Source organism: Myotis lucifugus, unplaced genomic scaffold (assembly GCF_000147115.1).
Source record: "Myotis lucifugus unplaced genomic scaffold, Myoluc2.0 scaffold_642, whole genome shotgun sequence".
In the NCBI taxonomy this organism is placed as follows: domain Eukaryota; kingdom Metazoa; phylum Chordata; class Mammalia; order Chiroptera; family Vespertilionidae; genus Myotis; species Myotis lucifugus.
In genome coordinates this window covers 330,603-353,580 of record NW_005871690.1, presented here as the reverse complement: position 1 = coordinate 353,580, position 22,978 = coordinate 330,603, and the positions used below count along the sequence as shown (strand labels likewise).

Here is a 22,978-nt window from a genome sequence, read left to right as displayed (position 1 = left end):
CTCCTGTGAATGAAGTCCTAAGGCACACAATTAATCCAGGTGCCCTTTCCATAGATAGAATTTGGCAGATAGTCCAGAGACTTAACCACCACCACCACCACCACCATTTCCTCATGTTAAATACAGTTACTGTGTATAACTCCCAGACCTCAGCAGTGAACTGATGTCCACACATTGTACCAACCATCACAAGGTGTTTACTCACAGAGGCCTCTCGACTGACTACCCGGAGGTCATACCCATTAGTGTCTCCGTTGCCATTTCCCATTTTGGAGGCTCGGAGCCAAATACTCTTTTCACAAAGACACTGAGCACCAAGTTCTGGCCCATGAAGTATGAGTGACAGTTTTCTGGATTGGGTTAGAGCAGTGGTTCTCAACCTGTGGGTCACGACCCCTTTGGCGGTTGAACGACCCTTTCACAGGGGTTGCCTAAGACCATCCTGCATAGCAGATATTTACATTATGATTCATAACAGTAGCAACATTTCAGTTATGAAGTAGCAATGAAAATAATTTTATGGTTGGGTCACAACATGAGGAACTGTATTTAAAGGGCCAGAAGGTTGAGAACCACTGGGTTAGAGGATGCATCTGAGAAGGTGTTTATGTGGCCTGGGGCAGCCCACCCCTTTCCTTTTACAAGAGACAAGTGATGTGATTTCTGGAGCTGGAGCTTCAGAGGCAACCTTGTGGCAGGAAAAGAAAAAAGGACAAAAGAATTATACAGACACTGGTTCTGATGTTTTGAGATGTAGAACCATTATGCTAGCAACTACTTACTTGTAGATTAATTGTAAGAAAAATGAACCCATATTTTTGAAGTTGCTGTGAATCTTAATTCTGTGACTTGTAGCTGAAGGGAAAATTTCTATGGTACTACAGCATGTCTACGGCACCCGCCATGCTTCAAAGGGCCAGCATCATGTGCCACAGCGGCAACACTTCTACACTGCCAGGAGAAAAAGTTCTGAAAATAGAATCTGCCCAATGAGAGTGATAAACATTTATAGTCAAAACTCTTTCAGTGCATCTAATTCCAAAAGGTGAGAGAAGATACTTTCCTAAAGAAGCCTTTGGACTACCGTAAAATCATTAAAAATCAACAACAATAAGGTGTATAGAATAAATATTATTCATTGATGGCATTTCAAAACCATACTCGCCTTTAAGAAGAGAGTCACCCCCCAGCAAAACCACCACAGTTGTTTCTGCCCTTTAGATCTATTTGTTCATATTTTTATAAAATTGTCACTATGATACAATTTATTTAATTTTTTTCACTAAGCAGTTTAGCATTACACTGTATTTTGCTATCACTATTTTTGCTATCACTATATTTTGAAAATGTGCCTTTTTTGTGGTTGCCTACAAAAGACATTTACAAAAATTTAAGTATAGTTGGTATATAATCTTATATTGGTTGTATTGGTTTTAGTGATTCAACATTTTTTTACCTTACAAAGTGATCACTCATTAATTACAGTATTTATCTGTCACCATGCCAACTTACTGGTCATAATATTATTGACTATATTCCCCTTCCCTTTTCACCCATCCTCAACCCCTGCCCTTCTGCTTACCATCCCTTTGGTCTCTGTTTCTATGAGTGGTTTTTTGTTTGTTTGTTTTGCTTTGTTTTAAGATTTCACATATAGCCCCAGCTGGTTTGGCTCTGTGGTTAGAGCGTGGGCCTGCGGACCGAAGGGTCCCAGATTCGATTATGGTCAAGGGCATGTACCTCGGTTGCAGGCTCCTCCCCTGCCTGGGCCCTGGTCAGGGCTCATGCAGGAGGCAACCAATCAATGTGCTTCTCTCACATCAATGTCTCTCTCTCTGTCTCTCTCTCTTCCACTCTCCCCAAAAATCAATGGAAAAATATCTTCGGGTGAGGATTAAAAAAAAAAAATTCCACTTTTAAGTGAAACCATAAACCATACTGTATATGTCTTTCTCTGTCTACCTTATTTCACTTGGCACAATACCCTTTAGATTCATCCAGGCTTTCGCAAATAGCAAGATTTCATTCTTTTTTATTGCTATGTAATATTCAATTGTATAATACATTATATCTATATCTATATATCTATCTCACTTCTTCTTTATCCATTAATCTACCAATAGACACCTGGGGTGCTTCCGTATCTTGTCTATGGTAAATAATGCAGCAATGAACAGGGGGTACATATATCTTTTTGAATTAGTGTTTTCATTTTCTTTGGATAAATATCCAGAAGTGGAATCTCAAATATTGTTTTACACAGTGGCTGCACTAATTTGTATTCCCTACTAACAGTGCATGAGGGTTCTTCTTTTCTCCAGATCCTTGCCAACACTTGTTGTTTGTTGACTTGTTGACAGCCATTCTGACTGGTGTGAGATGATATCTCATTGTGGTTTTGATTTACATTTCCCCGATGTTGAGCATTTTTTAATATGTCACTATTTGCAGATAACATGATACCATATATAGAAGACCCTAAGAATCCACCAAAAATTAAGATAATTAATAAAATAATTCAGTCAAATATCAGGATACAAAATTAATATACAGAAATCTGTCATGTTCCTATCCTATATAATAGAAGCCTAATATGCAAATTGTCCCCTTGACCAGGAGTTCGACTGGAAATTTGACCAGGGGACGGGGCCGGCCAGCCAGCTCCCTGTGGCCCCTCCCCCTGGCCCTGGGTGGCAGTGGTGGTGGCAGGCAGCCAGGGGAAGGGTGGCCCTGGCCGGCAGCTGGCAGCCACTAGGGACCCTACTTGTGCACCAATTTTGTGCACTGGGCCTCTAGTACAATAATAATGAACAATCAGAAAAAGAAATGGAAAAAACAATACCATTCACAATTGCATCAAAAAGAATAAAATACCTAGGAATAAATGTAACCAAGGAGGTGAAAGACCTGTACTCTGAAACCATAAGACACTGAGGGAAAAAATGAAGAAAACCCAAATAAATGGAACAATATACCATGGATATATGGAATCACAAAAGACCCTGAATAGCCACAGCAATCTTGAGAAGGAAAAACAAAGTTGGAGGTATCAGGCTCCCCCATCTCAAATTATACTACAAAGGTATAATAATCAAAAGAGTATGGCACTTGCACAAAAATAGACATGTACATCAATGGAACAGTATAGAGACACAGAAATAAAGCCTCACTTATGCTGTCAACAATGTGTGACAAAGGAGGTAAAAATATACACTGCAGTAATGACAGTCTTTTTAAAAATATATATATTTTTATTGATTTCAGAGAGGAAGGGAGGAGAGAGAGATAGAAACATCAATGATGAGAGAGAATCATTGGTTGGCTGCCTCCTGCATGCCCCCTACTGGGGATTGAGCCCTCAACCTGGGCATGTGCCCTGGACCAGAATTGAATCTGGGACCCTTCAGTACGCAGGCCAAATTTCTACCCGCTGAGCCAAACCAGCTAGGGCATGACAATCTTTTTAACAAGTGATGTTCGGAAAACTGGACAGATACATGCCAAAAAATGAAACTGGACCACTCTATTACACTATATACAAAAATAGCCTCAAAATGGACCAAATACTTAAATGTAAGGCCTGAAACTATAAAACTCCTAGGAGATAACATAGGAAATAAACTATCTGACATCGGTCTGAGTAATATATCTTTAAATATGTCTCCTTGGGCAAGGGAAACAAAGCAAAAATAAATAAGACTACATCAAACTAAAAAGCTTCTGCACAGTGAAAAGAAACATCCAATTAGATAAAAAGGCAATCTACTGAATGGGAGAATACCAGGTATATTCACAAATTATATATTCCATGAGGGATTGATATCCAAAATATATAAGAAACTTATACAACTCAATAACAGAAACAAAAACAATGCAATTGAAAAGTGGGCAGAGGACATGAAAAGACTTTTCCCCAAAGAAGACATAGACATATGAATAGATGCTCAACATCACTAATCGAACTGTGATTTTTTATTGTTGTTGTTGTTAACCATTACCCAAGGATATTTTTCCATCCACTTTTAGAGAGAGTGGAAGGGAGGGGGAGAGACAGAGAGAGAAACGTGGATGTCAGAGAGACACCGATTGGTTGCCTCCCGCACACGACCCAACCACAGCCAGGATGGAGCCTGCAACCCAGGTAAGTGCCCTTGACCAGAATCAAAGCCAGGACCCTTCAGTCTGCAGGCTGATGCTCTATCCACTAAGCCAAACCAGCTAGGGCCAAAATGTGATTTTTATGCATAACATTCTATTGTCTAGTTATAGTTGAATTATGTAGTGATTGCTCCAGTTGTCAAACATTTAAGATGTACTAGGAATGAGAATTGTTTATGGGCCACTCTGATGTTTTCTTTGAGATAAATTAAGAGAAGCGAGATTATGTACACAAAATCACAAACATAGTTAAGGTTATTAATGAACTTCCATTAAACATGTATAATAACACTCTTTTTGAACGAAATAAATGAACAAACAAAATTGAAACAGAATCATAGACACAGAGACCAGACTGGTGATTGCCAGAAGGGAGGCAGGTGGGGGTTTGAGGTGAGTTAAGAAGTACACATTCTGTACTTACAGAAGAGTCACAGGGGTGTAAAGTACAGCACAGGGAATATAGTCAATAACATTCTAATAACTATGTACGGTGCTAGGTGGGGACTGGAAATATCAGGAGAACACTTTGTAAAGCATATGATTGTTTTATCACTATGATGTACACCTGAAACCAATCCTATCTAATAAAGACAGAATATGCTAATTGACCCTCACACCATCGCAAAAGATGGCAACACCCACAGCCAATAATGAGGGAATATGTTAATTGACTGCCATGCCTTCAAAGATGGTAGTGCCCACAACCACAAGATGGTGGCACCCAGTCCCCTTAGCCCCACCGGGGCAGCAGGCGTGAGGCACTTGGGGGTGGGCCCGGCCTTGCTGTGTGCCTGCCTCCAGAGTCCCCCAGTCCCTTCAGCCCCCCCAGCTGCCCAGGGCTGCCCGAGGCTCAGGTAACCAGGGCCGGCTGAGGCTTGCGCTGCCAGCAGTGGCAGCAGCAGAGGTGTGATGGGGGCATCACCTTCCCCTGATCGCTGGGTCACCTCCTGCCCCTGAGGGCTCCCAGACTGAGAGAGGGGGCAGGCTGGGCTGAAGGACCCCCTTCCAGTGCATGAATTTTCATGCACTGGGCCTCTAGTCTATATTATAAAAGGCCTGCGGCTGTAACGCCATAATGCCGTAACGACCAATCACCAGGAGTCTGGGTCCCGCTGGCACAGTGGGTCTGGGTCTCGTGCGATTTCGTGTGCTGGGCCCCTAGTCTATATATATATAAAACCCTAGTATGCAAATAGACTGAACGGCAGAACACCCAAACAACCGGTCACAATGACATGTGCTGACTACCAGGGGGTGCACATGGAACACGGTGGGCATTGGCAGCAGGCGGCAGAGCGCTGAACATGGTGGGCATCGGCTGTGGCGGGATGGTGGAGCAGGTGAGCGGGTCGCCGGTCGCTGTCATCGGGGTGAGCCTCTGGTGGTTACTGAAAATTCTTTGCTCCCACACACTGTGGTCTCACTGGTCCTTCACACCTGCTGTTGGCGACGGCCCCACTTGCACCCGTTGTTGGTGCCGGCCCCGCTTGCACCCACAGCTGGCACCAGAGCTGCTGGTCACACCTGCTGCCAGGGCTCGGTGAGGGTCCTGATCACTTGGCGCTGTCAGTGGGTGTGAGCGGCGGCTGCTGCCCCGATTGCCCCTCAGGAGCAGGGAGAGTGGAGAAGCCCTCAGGGGCAATCGGGGACAGCAGCCACTGCTCACACCACTGATGGCACTGGCCCCACTGGCACCTGCTGCTGGCACCAGCTCCAATAACTTCGCGCCATCAGTGTGTGGGAGCAGCAGCAGTGGGAGCGGGGCTGCTGGCAGACGGGGGACCAGGGGCTGTAGCAGGAGGGGCCGGACGGGGTCCTGGAGGATGGGCTGAGACCCCTCCCTTTGCCCACTGCAGCCGAGAGGCCCACAGTTCCTTTCAAGGTGCATGAATTCGTGCACTGGGCCCCTAGTACAAAATAATACTAAAAGTAAACTATAATTGAAAAATGTAAAAATAAAACAATAAGTAATAAAAATCATATGGTATTTAAAAGGCAAAAAACAAGACAAAAAACACAAATGCTCTTTTTGTCTAAACCTGGATTATGCTGGTTATTATCACATTTAAAAACCTTTGTTAATTTTTAATAGGTGAGCGAGCTCCCATCTTACCTAATAATAGACAAACATGAAAATTGACCGTACCTTTGCTATGCTAACCAGCCAATCAGGAGAGCATGCAAATTAACCCCACAAAGATGGCAGTTAATTTGCATACATAGGCTCTAAGTGGCGGAGCAAAGCTGGATGGCCCTGGGGCCAGAGCAGCGGACGGTTCTGGGGCCAGAGCAGTGAAGCCAGATGGCTTTGGGGCCGGCTCCAGCCGGAGCCCGGCCAGAGTGAAGGCCTGGGTCCCGGGTGCTAGAGGCAAACTGGTGCTAGCAGCCAAGGGAAGGGAAAGCCTATTGCACAAATCTCTTCCTATATAACAAAAGGCGTATATGCAAATAGACTGAATGGTGGAACAAACAAACCACTGGCTTCTATGACATGCACTGACCACCAGGGGGTGCACACGGAACATGGCGGGCGTCAGCAGCAGGCGGCAGAGCACGGAACATGGTGGGCATCAGCCACGGCAGGATGGTGGAGCAGGTGGAGTGGGGGCACCAGACCAAGGAGGGGCACTAGTCACTGTCATCAGGGTGAGCCTCTGGTGGTTACTTAAAATTCTTTGCTCCCATGTGCTGCAGTCCTGCCCTAAACTCGCACCCGCTGCTGATGCTGGAGCCGCTGCTCGCACCCATGGCTGGCACCTGGTGCTGGCTCTGATCCTTCGGCACTGTCAGCAGGTGCGAGCAGCAGCTGCCAGCCCCGATTGCCCCCGAGGGCTTCTCCACCTCCCCCTGCTCCTGAGGGGTGATCAGGGCAGCAGTCGCCGCTTGCACCTGCTGACAGTGCTGGCTCCACTTGCACCCGCTGCTGGTGCCGACCCCAATTTCTCCACATCATCAGCAGATGCGAGCAGAGTCGGCACTAGCAGTGGGAGTGGTGGCAGTTGGAGCAGGGCTGCTGGCAGACAGGGGACTGGGGTCCATGGTGGGAGGGGCAGGGTGCGGAGGATGGGCCGAGACCCACCCCTGTGCCCACCGCAGCCTCGCGGCCCACAGTTCCTTTCAAGGTGCACAGATTCATGCACTGGGCCCCTAGTGTCATATACTTTGCAACTGCAAATTTGTTCTTTTTCTGACATGTCTTCTGAACGATTGTTTTGCAATCACCAAGTTGCTGTCTATTTGCCAAAGTAAACCAGTAACAAAAAAGGAGGAGAGAACCCCACTGGTATCCAAGTCATAGATCCAATTTGTCCTGACTGACGAGAAAGAAGTGCTGGGCCCATAATCACATTCTTAGTCTGAGCAGCTTGGCTTTAATCATTGCTCGGACTCACAGGTACATCGTGGGGGTGTGAATAATCGCTCGCTGCTCCAGTCCCAGCTCCCACCCTCGCCTGGAATAAACACGCCTTGGTTGGCACAGAGAAACAGAGCTGGGGGTCTAGCCTTGCTGACCCGCGGGAAGAGTGTGCCCCGAGGACTCTCTCTGAAGGACACCCGCCCTTCCAGGAGAAGCGTCCCGCAGAGCGCGTCTGGAGGGAGAGCGGTGGCTAACAGAGTTTGCTCCGGGTGACTGGCCATGAAAAGCCTGGATTTACTTAACTTCGGTTCAAGTAACCTTGATCGGCTCCCAGCGCTGCAAGTTTGTTTGATCTCTTTCTCATCGAGTCTTTTTAACAGCTTCACTGAGTATTTCACGCGGCACAAAACTCACCTATTTGAAGTTGTACAATTCCGTGGTTATTTAGTCTACTCATGGAGTGGTGCAAACATCACCACAATCCGATTTCAGAGCACGTTCATCACCCGAAAAGGAAACCCCATACGATGAGCAGCCGCTCCCCTCTCCCCGCAAATCCAGCCCCAGGCAACCACTAATCTACTTTCCATCTCTTCAAAAGGCTTTTATAACAAAATAATCTCCAGAATTTACTTTGATTTACTTCTCCTTGGCTGTTACAAGACTGAAAGTTCACAATAGCTCGATGCCCCCCTCCCCCCCCCCCAAAAAAAAAATCAACAGTGACAGCGCTGTTAGGTCTCTGCTCCCAGAGGCAGAGGCACGTTCTCAGCCCCTGGCGGCCGCTGGTCTCCGCCTGGACCTGCTCTGCTGATGCGCTGAGTCCGGCCTGCCTCTGAGCCTTAGCTCTGGTCTCAGGCAGAGGCGGCACTAGGCTCTCCCAATGGAAGACGTTTGCAAGTAATTCAGGACACTTCCAGCCGGTGGAGCGACTTACTCTGAACTTGGGGCAAAGTGGGCCGGAAGGGGAAGCGGGAAAGCGAGGTTGACTGAGGACATGTCCCTGCATTGGGGGGGGGGGGGGGGTGCTGCGGCAGGTGCTCTGGGCTGCCGTCTCCTGCAGCGTGGTCATCTCTACCGCTGGCGTCTGGATCTGATGGCAGGGACAATGCCTGGACTCACAGCGGAACTGTGAGGAGCAGGGCCTATTCGCTTTACACAGCCTCAACTTTTAATGGGATTCAAGTTGATTCCCTGGAAACCACGAGATTTGCTGATTAGCGAATGGGCATGACCTGGACAGTGAGCCTTGGCTGCCTGCTGTCCCAGACGCATGGCTCCGTTCTGGATCATCTCAGCTTCTGGAGTAGCTGCCAGGACAAAGCTGCTTCTGTGTATTTGTTGGACGGGGAAGGTGTTGGGTGGAGCAGATGGATCTGGATGGGTGTAAGATTTCAGGAGGAAGGCAGGAGGGAGGGTTTTCCCAGCGGGGAGAGGGTTTGGGAAGCAGTGCCTGCCATTCCCACCTCCCTCCTGCCCGCCCCCAGCTCTCAGGGCCCGTGCTGGGCTGTCACAGGCCTTTCTCCGGCCTGCGCAGTGAACAGTCCAGACCATTGGGAAAGGAGGAAGGAAAGGGAAGGACGTCTAGCTGCTGTTTGGTCCTTGCAAGCGAAGGCTTTACATCATTTAATTTAATCATATCCCAAATCCACAAAGGAAGGACGGTCCCGACTGCGCATGCGAGGAAATGGGCGCTGAGGTGAAGGAATAACCCGCCCAGGTCACAGTCCCTAGTGCTGGAGCAGAGAGGAGAACTGCGGGTGGCTGGGTCAGTACCCACTCACCCTGCCCAGCAAGCTTGGGGGGTGGTGGTGGGGGGGAGCTGGCATTCTCTTTTTTATAGTCAGCACTTTCAGCAATACAGTATTTTTAATGAAGGTGTGTGTACCCTGTGTGACAGATAACACTTAAGGGACTAAGGATAGTAGAGACATGCCTTTCGTATGTGCCTGGAAGCCAAAGGCGTCCTGTGGCCGGCTGTGTTGTGATACTTGCGCCATTGGGGTGGCCTGGACCTGAACCCCTGCCCCAGGTGTGCCTGTGCTCTGACCGGACTCTGCCTCCCTCTCCCTCTGAGACTCTTCTGGTCCCGGGCCACCTGCGTGATGGGGTGAGTCCAGGGCAATCTCCATCTTAATGTGCCAATTAGCACCTTCTGGAATGAAATTGCTACCTTCACTGCAACGAAAGCTCCTGCTTTCAACAGCCTGCAGCTGGCCAGGGCCCTGACTCGGAAGGTCCTGGCGATGTGGGTGCTTGAGCTGCCTCTAGGCCCTGGCAGCACAGGCGCTGTGGAGCGCACAGAGCTTCCCCCCTGGAGAACGTGCTGGGACCAAAGCCCTGGATGCACTCCCTGCAGGAATGAGAGTGCAGGGGTCTGGCCTCCTAGGCTTGTCTACAAAACCCGTTATTTATGAAATGATTCACATGGTGTGATGCTGCCTCAGGACCTACCATGCAATGACGTTTCTGTGTGTGTGTGTGTGGGGGGGGGGTGGTGGTGGTTGTGATCCCAGAAACATATTTCTTACAGTGAAATGGGGGTCACCCAGTGCGTGTCGTGGTTCCACAGCCGGGGCAGGAACCATGGCCCCAGCAGAGCAGAGGGTGGGAGGGAGTGGAGTCAGAATGAGGAGCAGGGAAGTCCTGTCTGGCTGTGAGGACGCTGGGGACAGGCCTGCTGGGCGGTGGGCTGGGCGAGCTGGTGACTGCTCTGCAGGCCTGTGCGGGGGTGGTGGCAGGCGTGGGCTGGTGTTTCATAGCCATCAACCTCAGAGTCACGTCTCAGCCCGGGCCAGTCTTTCTTTTCTCTTTAATGGACACACGGTCTGCCTAGTCCAGTTTCCTCTGCTCTTCAAAGCCGTCCTTTCCTTTTCCTCGAAGGCCCCACAGGAGGGTGCACTGACTTTATAACCCCTAAGGGCGTCTGCCCAGCTGCAATCTGATCACGGTTAACACTCCTCAGTGTGTCCATCCTCCTGCCCCCGCCCGCAATGAGGCTGTCTTTAAAAAAAAAAAAAAAAAATATATATAAAATATATATATATATATATATATATATATATATGGGGTATATATATATATATATATATATATATATATATATATATATATATATATATATTTGGATTTCAGAGAGGAAGGGAGAGGAAGAGACAGAAACATCAATGAGAGAGAATCATTGGTCGGCTGCCTCCTGCACGCCCCCTACTGGGGATCAAGCCTGCAACCCAGCATGTGCCCTTGACCGGGGTTCCCAGGGACCCTTCAGTCCATAGGCCGACGCTCTACCCACTGAGCCACGCCGGCCAGGGCTGAAGTCCTCCTTTTTCAAATGATAAACAAGCTCGTGGAAGCGGCCACCTGCTTCTCCACCTTCCTCAGCCCTGGGCGCAGCGCGGGCTCCCAGGCTCTGTCCTGCGCCTCAGGCTGGGCCTCCGCCCCAAATGCTCCCCCAGTCTCTCTCCTCTTGTTCACTCTTCACCATCCTCTGAGACTCAGCTCACAATTGTCTCCTGAAACTGCCCACCCCTAGGTAGGGGCGGGTCCGTCTTTGCCATCCTCCTTCCGTGCACCTCTTCCCCCCATTTAAATTGCAACGTTACCCTGAAGCCGTTTACATGGGTGCCTCCGCTTGACACCAGCACCCACCACAGCTCCCACTGGGATCCAACACATGCACGTCCAAAGCGAGGCGAGGTGGCTTCCCACACGCTTGTAGGGGGGCCCCTCTGGGAGCGGCTGGCGAGCTGTCGGTGTGGCTCACAGCTGAGGCCCTTCCTGCGCCCAAGTCACAGCCCTTCCCAGGGCACTCAATAGCCAATGGCTGGTCCAGGTCGGGTAGCCAGAGCCTGGCCCCTTGCCTTTGAGGGCCATCCCCACTCATAGCCCTCAGCGCTGGGCGGCAGCCTTGGTTGTACCTGCATCACCCTGCACCGCCCTCAGCCCCGCCCCGCCCACTCCCTCCTCAATGACCCCTCAGCCCCGCCCACTCCCTCCTCAGGGGTAGATACAGAAGCAGAGCAACATTGAACAGAATGTTAAACTACAGTGGGAAGCCTGGGGAGGGTTGGGGGGGGGATTAAGAGACCAACTGAAGGACTTATATGCATGCATATAAGATTAACCAATGGACACAAGACACGGGGCGGGGGGGGGCGGGGGGTAGGGATCGGGGGAATGTCAAGGGGGGGGAAAAAAGGAGACATATGTAATACTATTTGTAATACTTTAAGAAATAAAAATTATTATTAAAAAAAAAAAATGACCCCCCAGCCCCGCTCACTCCCTCAATGACCCCCAGCCCCGCCCACTCCCTCCTCAATGACCCCCAGCCCCGCCCACTCCCTCCTCAATGACCCCCCCCAGCTCCGCCCACTCCCTCCTCAATGACCCCAGCCCTGCCCACTCCCTCCTCAGTGACCACCCAGCCCCGCCCACTCCCCCCTCAGTGACCCGTGCATGCACATCTCCATCCCATCACAGGCCTCTCCAGTGAGAGCACCCCGTTACACAGAGCACCCCTCCAGCTTCTCCTGACTGCGACCCCTGAAGCACGTGATCTTGTCTGAGGGGTTCTTATTGCTTCCAACGAGGCAAAGGCCATCAAACAGCTCCCTCCAGGGCCCTCATTTCTTCCGAAACGTTGCACGTTGCCATTCCCTCCCTCAATTCCCCCTTTAACGGTACAGACTCAGTGGGAGAGACAAGCGCACGGACTGCTGGTCCTGGCGCATCTTCCCGTGGAAAGAACCCAGGGGAGGTGCGCAGCCTCCGGAGGAAGCTCCCGGCTCTCCTGAGCGTGTGGCTGCAGGAGCCGAGCTGAGCCCGGGCCTGGCCCGGTTCTGGGTGGGGAGACAGTGGACGGAGGGGACTCGCAGTGGCCACCGTGCTTCCACTCACTCAGCTCCCCTTCCTCTTCTTGGGGAGACTCAGCCCTGCCTCGGGGTGAGGGGGGCGTGGGGAGCTTTTCTGAGGGTGCGATGTGTCAGCTGGTGCCCAAGGGGCTATTGCCTCTGCAGGTGTAGCCCTGCCCGCGACGGAGCAGAAGGAGCGGAAGTGGGCATCCCTTCCAGCAGCCTCGGGAAGGGGGGGGGGCAGTCCAGGCGGGAGCGGGCTCCGGGAGGACTTCCCCGGACTCAGCTCAGGGGTGACCATCCTCACCCCAGGCTGTAACAATGCCACGGAAAATCAAGGTCCGTCTGTGTGAGCCAAAGTGAAAGGCTGTTACCTTAATGCTGCGTTTCCTGTGCTTTTTCCCTTTCTCCAGTTGAAACAGATAGCCTTCCGAGTTGGCACGGCTTATTTTCAGCTCGTTTCTTCGGCTTTTCTCGGAGTTGAGTTGGGATTCGCTTTCTGTTCTTGGCAGAATGGGTGGGAATGTGACCCTGGTCGAGGCCCCTGCGCCGGGCTGCACCTCCGCCAGCTGCGCCAAGGCTTGTTGGTGCTGCTCCATGAGCCGCCCCAGCCGCGAGCCTGGGGACTCGGCAGGGGGGCTGTCGGGGGAAGGATGGAAGTTCCTTACGGGAAAAGCACAGAACTGTTAATAAAACCTGATACATCCATAGCACAGAACTCTTTAGCAGCCATTATTTTGATATATTTCTTACTCCATAAATCATTTTAACGACCTTTTCATACATGAATTTCTTAACTCAAAATACTTCTATTTTTAAAATCACTGGGGGGGGGGGGGGCCCTCAGCCCAGCCTGCGCCCTCTCACAGTCCCGGAGCCCTTGAGGGATGTCCAACAGCTAGCAGGCCTAAGCCGTCAGTCAGACATCCTTAGTGCTGCCGCAGAGGCAGGAGAGGCTCCCACCACTGCTGCTTTGCTTGCCAGCCATGAGCCCAGCTTCTGACTGAGAGGTGCTCCCCCTGTGGGAGCAGACTGACCACCAGGGAGCAGCTCCTGCATTGATTGTCTGCCCCCTTGTGGTCAGTGCATGTCATAGCAACTGGTTGTTCTGCCATTCAGTCGATTTGCATATTAGCCTTTTATTATATAGGATTTTTATTGATTTCAGAGAGGAAGGGAGATGGAAGGGAGATAGAAACATCAATAATGAGAGAATCATTGATCAGCTGCCTCCTGCAGGCCCCCTTGACCAGAATTGAATCTGGGACCGTTCAGTCCGCAGGCTGATGCTCTATCCACTGAGCCAAACCAGCTAGGGCTATTTTTATCTTTAGAATAATCCAGCTTTTATTTATAACTTTCATTTATTGCATTTTAAATAGAAAAACTCCATTTTGAAAAATCAAAGAACTTTCCACTTCAAAATACCTAATAATGTTGGATTAAATTAAACAAAAATCCTTTTCAACATAAAGTTGAATTTGTATAAAAAACATGGAATCTTCAAAGACCAAAAAATAAAGAAAAACAACAACCATAAAAGTAAAGCAGATTTTGCATAAGCTGAAGCTATTAGGTCCAAAACGTCTACTGAGTTTTAATGTTTAACACTGGAGCTGGATATGTGAGGCCATGGCCCCTGTGAGGTGGGGAATCAGGTCGGAGATGCCTGTATGAAGCTGCAACCCTCAAAGAGCTACATCCTCAACACAAAGGCGGAGTGGTGAGAAGCTCATTCACCAGCCTTGAGAAACGACAGGGCAGGCCTACCTGTCTTGGTCTAGGCTCTGAATTGGAAAAAAAACAAATTCTGTGAATTTCCATGGGAAAATATTTAGGGTTCACATTAACCTTACCCACATAATCATGGAAATTTAACACAAAGAAATTAACATAAAAATGATCCTGGAATCGGGGTGCCCCTGTAGTAATGGGGGAAACAAATAAAAAACTTCTCTGGAGGGATACACTGTCACCCACAAAACATCATTGATGTTTCTCTCTCCCTCTTCCTTCCTTCTGAAATCCATAAAAATATTTTTTTAAAAACCACATTAATAAGCAATTAGTTAAATCTAAACCATCCCAAATCCTAGAATAGATGAGGACATATTCTACCAAGTATGAGAGTTAACAGACAAATATGCGCACACACACAAAGCAGTAGAATATTTCCAAGAACTTTAAATAATAGAATATTAGATAACATTCATAAAGTAAGCATGTTTAAAATTATTAAAGATATGAAAGAAGAAATAAAAACTCTGAGAAACAAATTTGGAAAAAAGAACAGGAAGGTTCTAATCAGAACCACATAAAAATTCTAGACAGAAAAATTACCCTCATTAAAATTTATAACTCAGTGGTTACATTAATGAGCATTAACCCAGCTGAGGAGAGTTATTTCACTGGAAAACTCATCAGAGGAAACTTCTCAGAAAGAAGCAGAGAGATAACAGCTGAAAAATAAACAGAGTTAAAAAAGACACAGAGGCTAGAATAAGAGAATCTAATATACATGCATTTGGTGTTTCCAGAGGAAAAATAAAGCAAATATGGAAGACATAATATTCAAAGGGAAAATTGGTGGTAATTTTTCAGAATTTATGAAAGAGATGAATCCTCAGATTTAGGGATCACAGAAGAATAACAATTAGGATTTAAAATTTCAGACCTAGATAATTCACAGTGAAACTTCAGAATGCTAAAAGCAAAGGAGAGACCTTAAAACCAACAAGAGAAAAATAGGCAGATTATAAACAAAATGCATAATTATATTGATAAAAGACTTTTAAAAGAACACAAACTAAAAGATAGAAAAATAATGTTTTTAAAGACGTTAATTCTCTATCAGGTTAAACTATAATTTAAGATAAAGGATAAAGTAACTTCAGGTAAGTTTACCAGTGACACACATACTTCCTAAAAGAACTTCTAGAGAATCCACTTCAGAAAAAAGAATAAAATAGAAGAAAGAATATGAGGCAAAACCATTAATGCCAGGTGGGTGTGACTCAGTGGTTGAGAATTGACCTATGAACCAGGAGGTCACGGTTCCATTCCCGGTCAGGGCACATGCCTGGGTTGCGGGCTTGATTCCTAATAGGGGGCATGCAGGAGGCAGCTGTTCCATGATTTCCTCTCATCATTTATGTTTCTCTCTCTCTCCCTCTTCCTTCCTCTCTGAAATCCATAAAAATATATTTTTAAAACCACATTAATAAGCAATTAGTTAAATCTAAACCATCATTGACTTGAGGGGACCCAAGAGGGCAGTGAATAGGTGAAAGCTACATTTACCTCCTCCCAGGATCAAACTGGAATTACAGCTAAAATACAGAGCAATCAACCTGAATAACCAATGAAGACTAGTTGAATAGAAGTCTTACAACAAAGGATTTGCAGAAGATGCCACATCAAAACTGGTAGGAAGGGCAGAGAAGTGAAAAGGGCTGGCCCTGCTCCTACAGGCATTGGCTGAGATTCTGGAAGGATGTCTCAGCTGCAAAAGTTTTCCCTCAGGAAAGTGGGGTCTCAACCCAATGCCGGGCTCCCCAGTCAAGAGCATCAGAGTCATGAAGAGGCACCCACATAACATCCAGTGTGAAATGCAGTGTGGTTTCTGTCTGCCAGGGAGAGACGGCGTCCACTGAAGATACAGGCACCTTCTTAGAGTGCCAACACACAAAGCTCATTTGCAGCCACTCACCCTGGGCTCTGGTGGAGGGAGGGTGGAGCAGACTCAAGTCATGTGAGGAGAGACTGGGGTTTGTGGCTCTTGGGAGGACGCTGAAGGGAAGTCACCGGGATCCCTGTGCGGAGCTCCTCTCCCACACCGCACGTGCCATCTTTCGTGGGTGGAGCAATCACCTCCACACTGCACCAGCCTGGGGGGAAGCAATAGCCACTACCTGGTGACTCACTGAGAACCCACCTCATGCAGCTCAAGTACTGGCAGAGGCTCTCTCAGTGACCTGGCCACACAGGCAGCTGCAGGCAGAGGAGGCAGAGGCGGATGTCGGGGATGGCAGGCCTTTTGCTGACCTGTCCCCAAGCGTGATGCTGGTGGAAACAGGCCTTGAGGGGCAGCTTGGTCCTTTGCATGCACCCCCAGGCCCAGCAGAGGCAGCCACCGATTGTGGATCACTTTGCATCTCCAAACAGATTGCCCAGGGCCAGTCACAGACAGCGTCTGCCATTGGCCTGCACCAGAGTCTCTCCCAAGAGGCCCCAGAACCAACACACCCTGTGTCCAGCATCAGACAACACCAGAGCAGGATCCAATTAGGATCACAAGCAGCACATCCACAGGGAGATCGCGGCAGGAACAAGACCCTGCTGAGGCGAAATCTGCTCTGTGTGGTCAGCATCTGCACAGCAGCTTGTACACTGTGGTTGGGGTAGATCCTCACAGTCAGCCAGCCTGAGGGTCAACTCCATGTCTTAATGGGCCAATAGCAATCAAGACTCAACTGCAGCAGAAGGGTCCACATACACACAAGGGTTATTCATGGAGCACCCAGCACAGGTGATCAAGGAGACTGTGCCACTGGGTCCCACAGGACACATACTACATAAGGCCACCCTACCAAGGCTGGTAGTCATAGTAGACCTACCTCATACATTGAAACAGACACAAAGAGGCAGCCAAAACAGGAAGACAAAGAAACATGTCTCAAATGAAAGAACAGGAGAAATCTCCAGAAAAAAAGCTAAATGAAAGAAATGAAGGGAAATAATTTATCAGAAATAGAGTTCAAAACAATGGTTATAAGAATGCTCAAGAAACTTACCACAGTATAAAAGAGGACATAAAACCATATAAAAGAACCAGTCAGAAATGAAGAACACACTAGAAAAAATAAACCATAGGCTGGATGAAGCAGAGGCTCTAACCAGTGATTTGGAAAACAAAGTGGCAGAAAACCCGCAATCAGAGCAGCAAAAAGAATTTTAAAAAGTGAAGACAGATTAAAGGACCTTTGGAAAAACAGAAAGTGTAACATCATCCCCTTCATAGGGGTACAGGAAGAAGAGAGAGAGGAAGGGACTGAGAACCTATTTGTAGAAATAATAACTGAAAATTTCCCAAACTTGTTGAAGGAAAAAGATATACAACCCAGGAAGTGCAAATGGTCTCGCGCAAGATGAACCCAAAGAGGCCCACACCAAGACACATCATAATAAAAATGTCGAAGGTTAAGGACAAAGAGAGATCTTAAAAGCTGCAAGAGAAAGACAGTTACCTACAAGGGAGCTCCCATAAGGGTGTCAGCTGATCTCTCAATGGAAACATTTTGGGCCAGAAGGGATTGGCACAAAATATTCAAAGTCATGAAAAGCAAGAATCTACAACAAAGACTACTTTACCCAGCAAGGCTATCATTTAAAATTGATGAAGAAATGAGCTTCCCAGACAAAAAATAGCGAAAGGAGTTTGTTACCACCAAACCAGTATTACAGGAAATGTTAAAGGGCCTTCTTTAATAATGATGATAATAATAATGAGGAGGACGAGGAGGATGATAATGATGAGGAGGACAAAGAGTATGAGGAGGAAAAGAAAAAGAAACAGACAAACATAGTTAAAAGAATAAAATGGCAATAAATATATACTTATCAATATTTATTTAAAATGCAAATTGGCCGTAGCCAGTTTGGCTCAGTGGATAGAGTGTTGACCTGCAGATCAAAGGGTCTTGAGTTCAGTTCCAGTCAAGGGCATGTACCTTGGTTGCAGGCTCCTTCCCAGCCCTGGCCGTGGTCGGGATGTGTGCAGGAGGCAACCAATCGATGTGTTTCTCTCACATTGATATTTCTCTCTGTTTTTTCCTCTCTCTTCCATTCTCTCTAAAAATCAATAGAAAAACATCCTCTGGTTGAGGATTAAAAAAATAATAATAAAATGCAAATTGCATGAATGTTCCAATCAAAAGACATAGGATAGCTAAATGAATAAGAAAACAAGAACCATATATATGCTGTCTACAAGAGACCCACCTCAGAATGAAAGATGCCCACAGACTAAAAGTAAAGGGATGGAAAAAGATATTTCATGCAAATTGAAAGGAAAAAAAAAAGCAGGGGTAGCAATATAAAATAGATGTTAAAACAAAGGCTATATATAGCAAAAGACAAACAAAATCATTACGTTATGATAAAAGAAGCAATTCAATAAGAGGATCTAACCCTTGTAAGCATTTATGCACCCAACATGGGAGCACCTAAATATGTAAAGCAAATCTTGATGGACATAAAGGGAGAGATTGACAGTAATACAGTCACAGTAAGAGATGTGAACACTCCTTTGACACCAATAGGTAGATCTTTCAGACAGAAATCAACAAGAAAACGGTGGCCTAAAAAGACACACTAGATCTTATTTTGTTGATCAATTCATTCTGCTCATTAGATTCCACAAATAAGTGAGATCATGTTATATTTGTCTTCCTCAGTTTGGTTTATTTCACTTAGCATAATATTTTCCAGGTCCATCCATGCTATCCCAAAGGGTAAGAGATCCCTCTTTTTTAAAAGCTGCATAGTATTCCATTGTGCAAATGTCCCACAGCTTTTTTATCCATTCATCTACTGGAGGCATGGGACAGACTAACATACCTTGATGTGGGGTTGGGGCCATGAGAAGAGATAAACCAAAGAACTTATATAATTATAGGCATAGCTCATGGACACAGACAATAGGGTAGTGAAGACATGGGGGGTGGGTAGGATCTGGGAGAATGGGAGTAAAGGCAGGAAAAAGGGGAGATATCTACATATAATACTATCAACAATAAAAAATTTATTTAAAAAAAGAAACAGCAAGTAGAATGTGGTTACCAGAGAGCTGGAGAGGGAGGGAGAAAGGGGAGTTGTTGGTCAATGGTTGTTTCAGTTTTGCAAGATGAAAGAGAGATCTGTTGCACAATCATATGCATGAAGTCAATAATACTATATTGTGCACTTAAAAATAATTAAGGTGGTAAATTTTGTTATGTGTTGTTGTTGTTTTTACCAGAAAAAATAATAATTTGAATCTGGTAAACACACACACACACACACACACACACACACACACGATCAGATGGATTTAATTGATATGTTCAGAGCATTTTACCACAAAGCAGCAGAACACATATTCTTTTCAAGTGCACAGGGAACATTTTCTAGGATAGACCACATGCTAGGGTACAAAACAATACAAAGTCTCAATAGACTTAAGAACACTGAAATCATATCAAGCATCTTCTCTGACCATAATGGTATGAAACTAGAAATCAATAACAAGAAGAACACTGAAAAATACTCATAACATAGAGGCTAAATAACATGTTGCTAAACAATGGATGGGTTTAAAACTAGATCAAGGGAGAAATCAAAATATCTTGAAACAAATAAAAATGAGATGACAACCCAAAATCTATGGGACAGAGTGAAAGCAGTCCTAAGAGGAAAATTCATAGCATTACAGTCCTACCTCAAAAGATAAGAAAAATCTCATATAAACAATCTAAATTTACACTTAAAGGAACTTAAAAAAGAACAACAAACAAAGCCCAAAGTGAGTAGAAGAAATGAAGTAATAAAGATCAGAGAGAAATAAGTGAAATAAAGTCTAAAAATATACAAAATATCAATGAAACCTAGAGCTGATTCTTTAAAAAGATAAATGAGATTGATAAACATTTAACCATACCCATCAAGAAAAAAAATAGAACCCTGGTCAGTGCAGTTCAGTTGGTTGGGTTCAATTCCTGATTTGGGCACATACCTAGGTTGTGAGTTCAATCCCTGGTGGTATGGGAGGCAACTGATCGAAATTTCTCTCTGACATCAATTTCTCTCTCTCTCTCTCTCTCTCTCTCTCTCTCTCTCTCTCTCTCTCTCCTTCCTTCCTTCCTTCCTTCCTTCCTTCCTTCCTTCCTTCCTTCCTTCCTTCTTTCCTTCCTTCCTTCCCTCCCTCTCTCTCTCTCCATCCCTCCCTCTCCCTTTCTCTTTCTGAAACGAGTGAAAAACATATACTTGGGCAAAGATTAAGAAAAAAGTAAAAAGAAAGAGGACCCAGATACATAAAATCAGAAATTAAAGAGAAGTAATAATTGATACCAAAGAAATACAAAGGATTCTAAGAAAATATTATGAACAACTATATGCCAATAAATTGGACAATCTGGATGAAATGGATAAATTCCCAGAAACATACAATCTTTCAAAACGGAAGCAGGAAGAATCAGAGAATCTGAATAGACAGATTACAACTAGTGAAATTAAAGCAGTAATGAAAAAACTCCCAGCAAACTAAAGTCCTGGACCGAGGGCTTCACATCTGAATTTTACCAAACATTCAAAGAACTAGCACCTATTCTTCTCAAACTATTCCAAAAAACCCAAGAGGAGAGAAGACTCATAAGCTCAGTTTATGAGGCCAACATTATATTAATGCCAAAACCAGATAAAGAAACTACAAAGAAAGGGAAGTATAGGCCAATATCCTTGATGAACATAGATGCTAAAATGCTCAACAAAATATTAGAAAATTGGATCCAGCAATATGTCAAAAAGGTCATACACCATGACCAAGTGGGATTTATTCTAGGGATCCAAGGTTGGTATAATATCTGCAAAGCAAAAAGTGTGCTAAAGAAAATGAAGGATGAAAACCACATGATCATATCAATAAATGCAGGAAAAGCATTTGATAAAATCCAGCACCCATCCTATATACTAAAAGCCTAACATGCTAAGTGTCCAACTGTTCATTTGACTGTTTGACCGTTTGCTATGATGTGCACTGACCACCAGGGGGGCAGACAGTCAACCATTTGACTGGTTGCTATGTCATGCACTGACCACCAGGGGCAGACGCTCTGACCAGTAGGTTAGCTTGCTGCTGGGGTCCAGCTGATCAGGACTGGGCGAGACGACCAGACATGCCCTGGAGCCCTCCCCTAGTCCCTCCCCGGCCCCGATCGTGCACCAGTGGGGTCCCTTGGCCTGGCCTGCGCCCTCTCGAAATCTGGGACCCCTCAGGGGAAGTTTTCAGGCCAGGCCAAGGGACCCCACCAGTGCACGAATCTGTGCACCAAGCCTCTAGTCCAGGGGTGGGCAAACTTTTTGACTCGAGGGCCACAATGGGTTCTTAAACTGGACCAGAGGGCCGGAACAAAAGCATGGATGGAGTGTTTGTGTGAACTAATATAAATTCAAAGTAACATCATTACATAAAAGGGTACGGTCTTTTTTTTTTTAGTTTTATTCATTTCAAATGGGCCGGATCCGGCCCGCGGGCCGTAGTTTGCCCATGGCTGGTCTAGTCTTTGATATATAAAAACCTAATATGCAAATTGTCCCCTTGGGAGTTTGATCGCTTGCTATGACGTGCGCTGACTACCAGGGGGCGGTGCAGAACGAAGGAAGGCCCCAACCGGCAGCCGGAAGGCCCTGCTCAGCCCTGATCGCTGGTCAGGCCTAGGGATCCTACCTGTGCACGAATTTCATGCACCGGGCCTCTACTTTATAATAAAATCTCTCAGGAAAGTGGGAATAGAGGGAACATACTTCAATGTAATAAAGGCCATATATGGCAAACCTACAGTCAACATCAGATACAAGGAACAAAAACTATAAGAGTTTCCCTTAAGATCAGGAACAAGACAGGGTTGTCTGCTTTTACCACTCCTATTCAACATAGTACTGAAAGTTCTAGCCACAGCAATCAGAGGAGAAGAAAAAATGAAAGGCATCCAAATTGAAAAGGAAGAAGTAAAACTCATTATTCATAGATGAAATGATATTGTACATAGAAAACCTTAGAGACTCCACTGAAAAGCTACTAGATCTAATAATGAATTTGGCAAAGCAGCAAAATATAAAATTATATTTAGAAATTGGTAGCATTTCTATACACCAATAATAAACTATCGAAAAGAGAAACTAAGAAAACAACTTCATTTATGATTGCATAAAAATACCAATGTAAAAGACCTTTACTCAGAAAATTACAAGATTCTGTAGAAAGAAATTGAAGAAGATACAAATAATGGAAAGCATATATCATGTTCATTGATAGGAACAATTAACATCATTAAAATGTCCATACTACCGAAAGCAATCTATAGATACAATGAAATTCCTGTCAAGATACCAATGGCATATTTCACAGAACTAGAATATCCAAAATGTATGTGGAACCACAAAAGACCCTGAATACCCACAACAATCTTGGGAAAGAAGAACAAAATTGGAGGAATCATGCTACCTGATCAAGCTATACTAAAAGGCCATAGTAATCAAAGCAGCATGAAACTGGCATAAAAACAGACATAGAGGTCAGTGGAACAGAATAGAGCCCAGAAATAATCCCATGCCTTTACGCTGGTCAATTAATATTTGACAAAGGAGGCACAAACACACACTGGAGTAAAGACAGTCTCTCCAATAAATGGTGTTGGGAAAATTGGACTGATATGTGCAAAAAAAACAAAAAAAGAGAAAAGAAAAGAAAGAAGGTAGGGCAACAACCTACACAATACACAGAAATAAAAATGGATAAACTTAAATTTTAGACTTCAAAACATAAAAATCATAGAAAGTAAATCCTGGA

General features: G+C 45.9%; 1 protein-coding gene across 1 annotated transcript in view; it reads right to left on the bottom strand.

Moving 5' to 3' along the window:
• JHY (junctional cadherin complex regulator) overlaps window positions 1-22,978 on the bottom strand; it is a 94,563-nt gene that overhangs the window by 4,041 nt on the left and 67,544 nt on the right. The window contains 2 exon segments of the mRNA XM_023746253.1: window positions 2,095-2,099; window positions 12,750-13,038. Coding sequence (XP_023602021.1) covers window positions 2,095-2,099; window positions 12,750-13,038 — 294 coding nt within the window.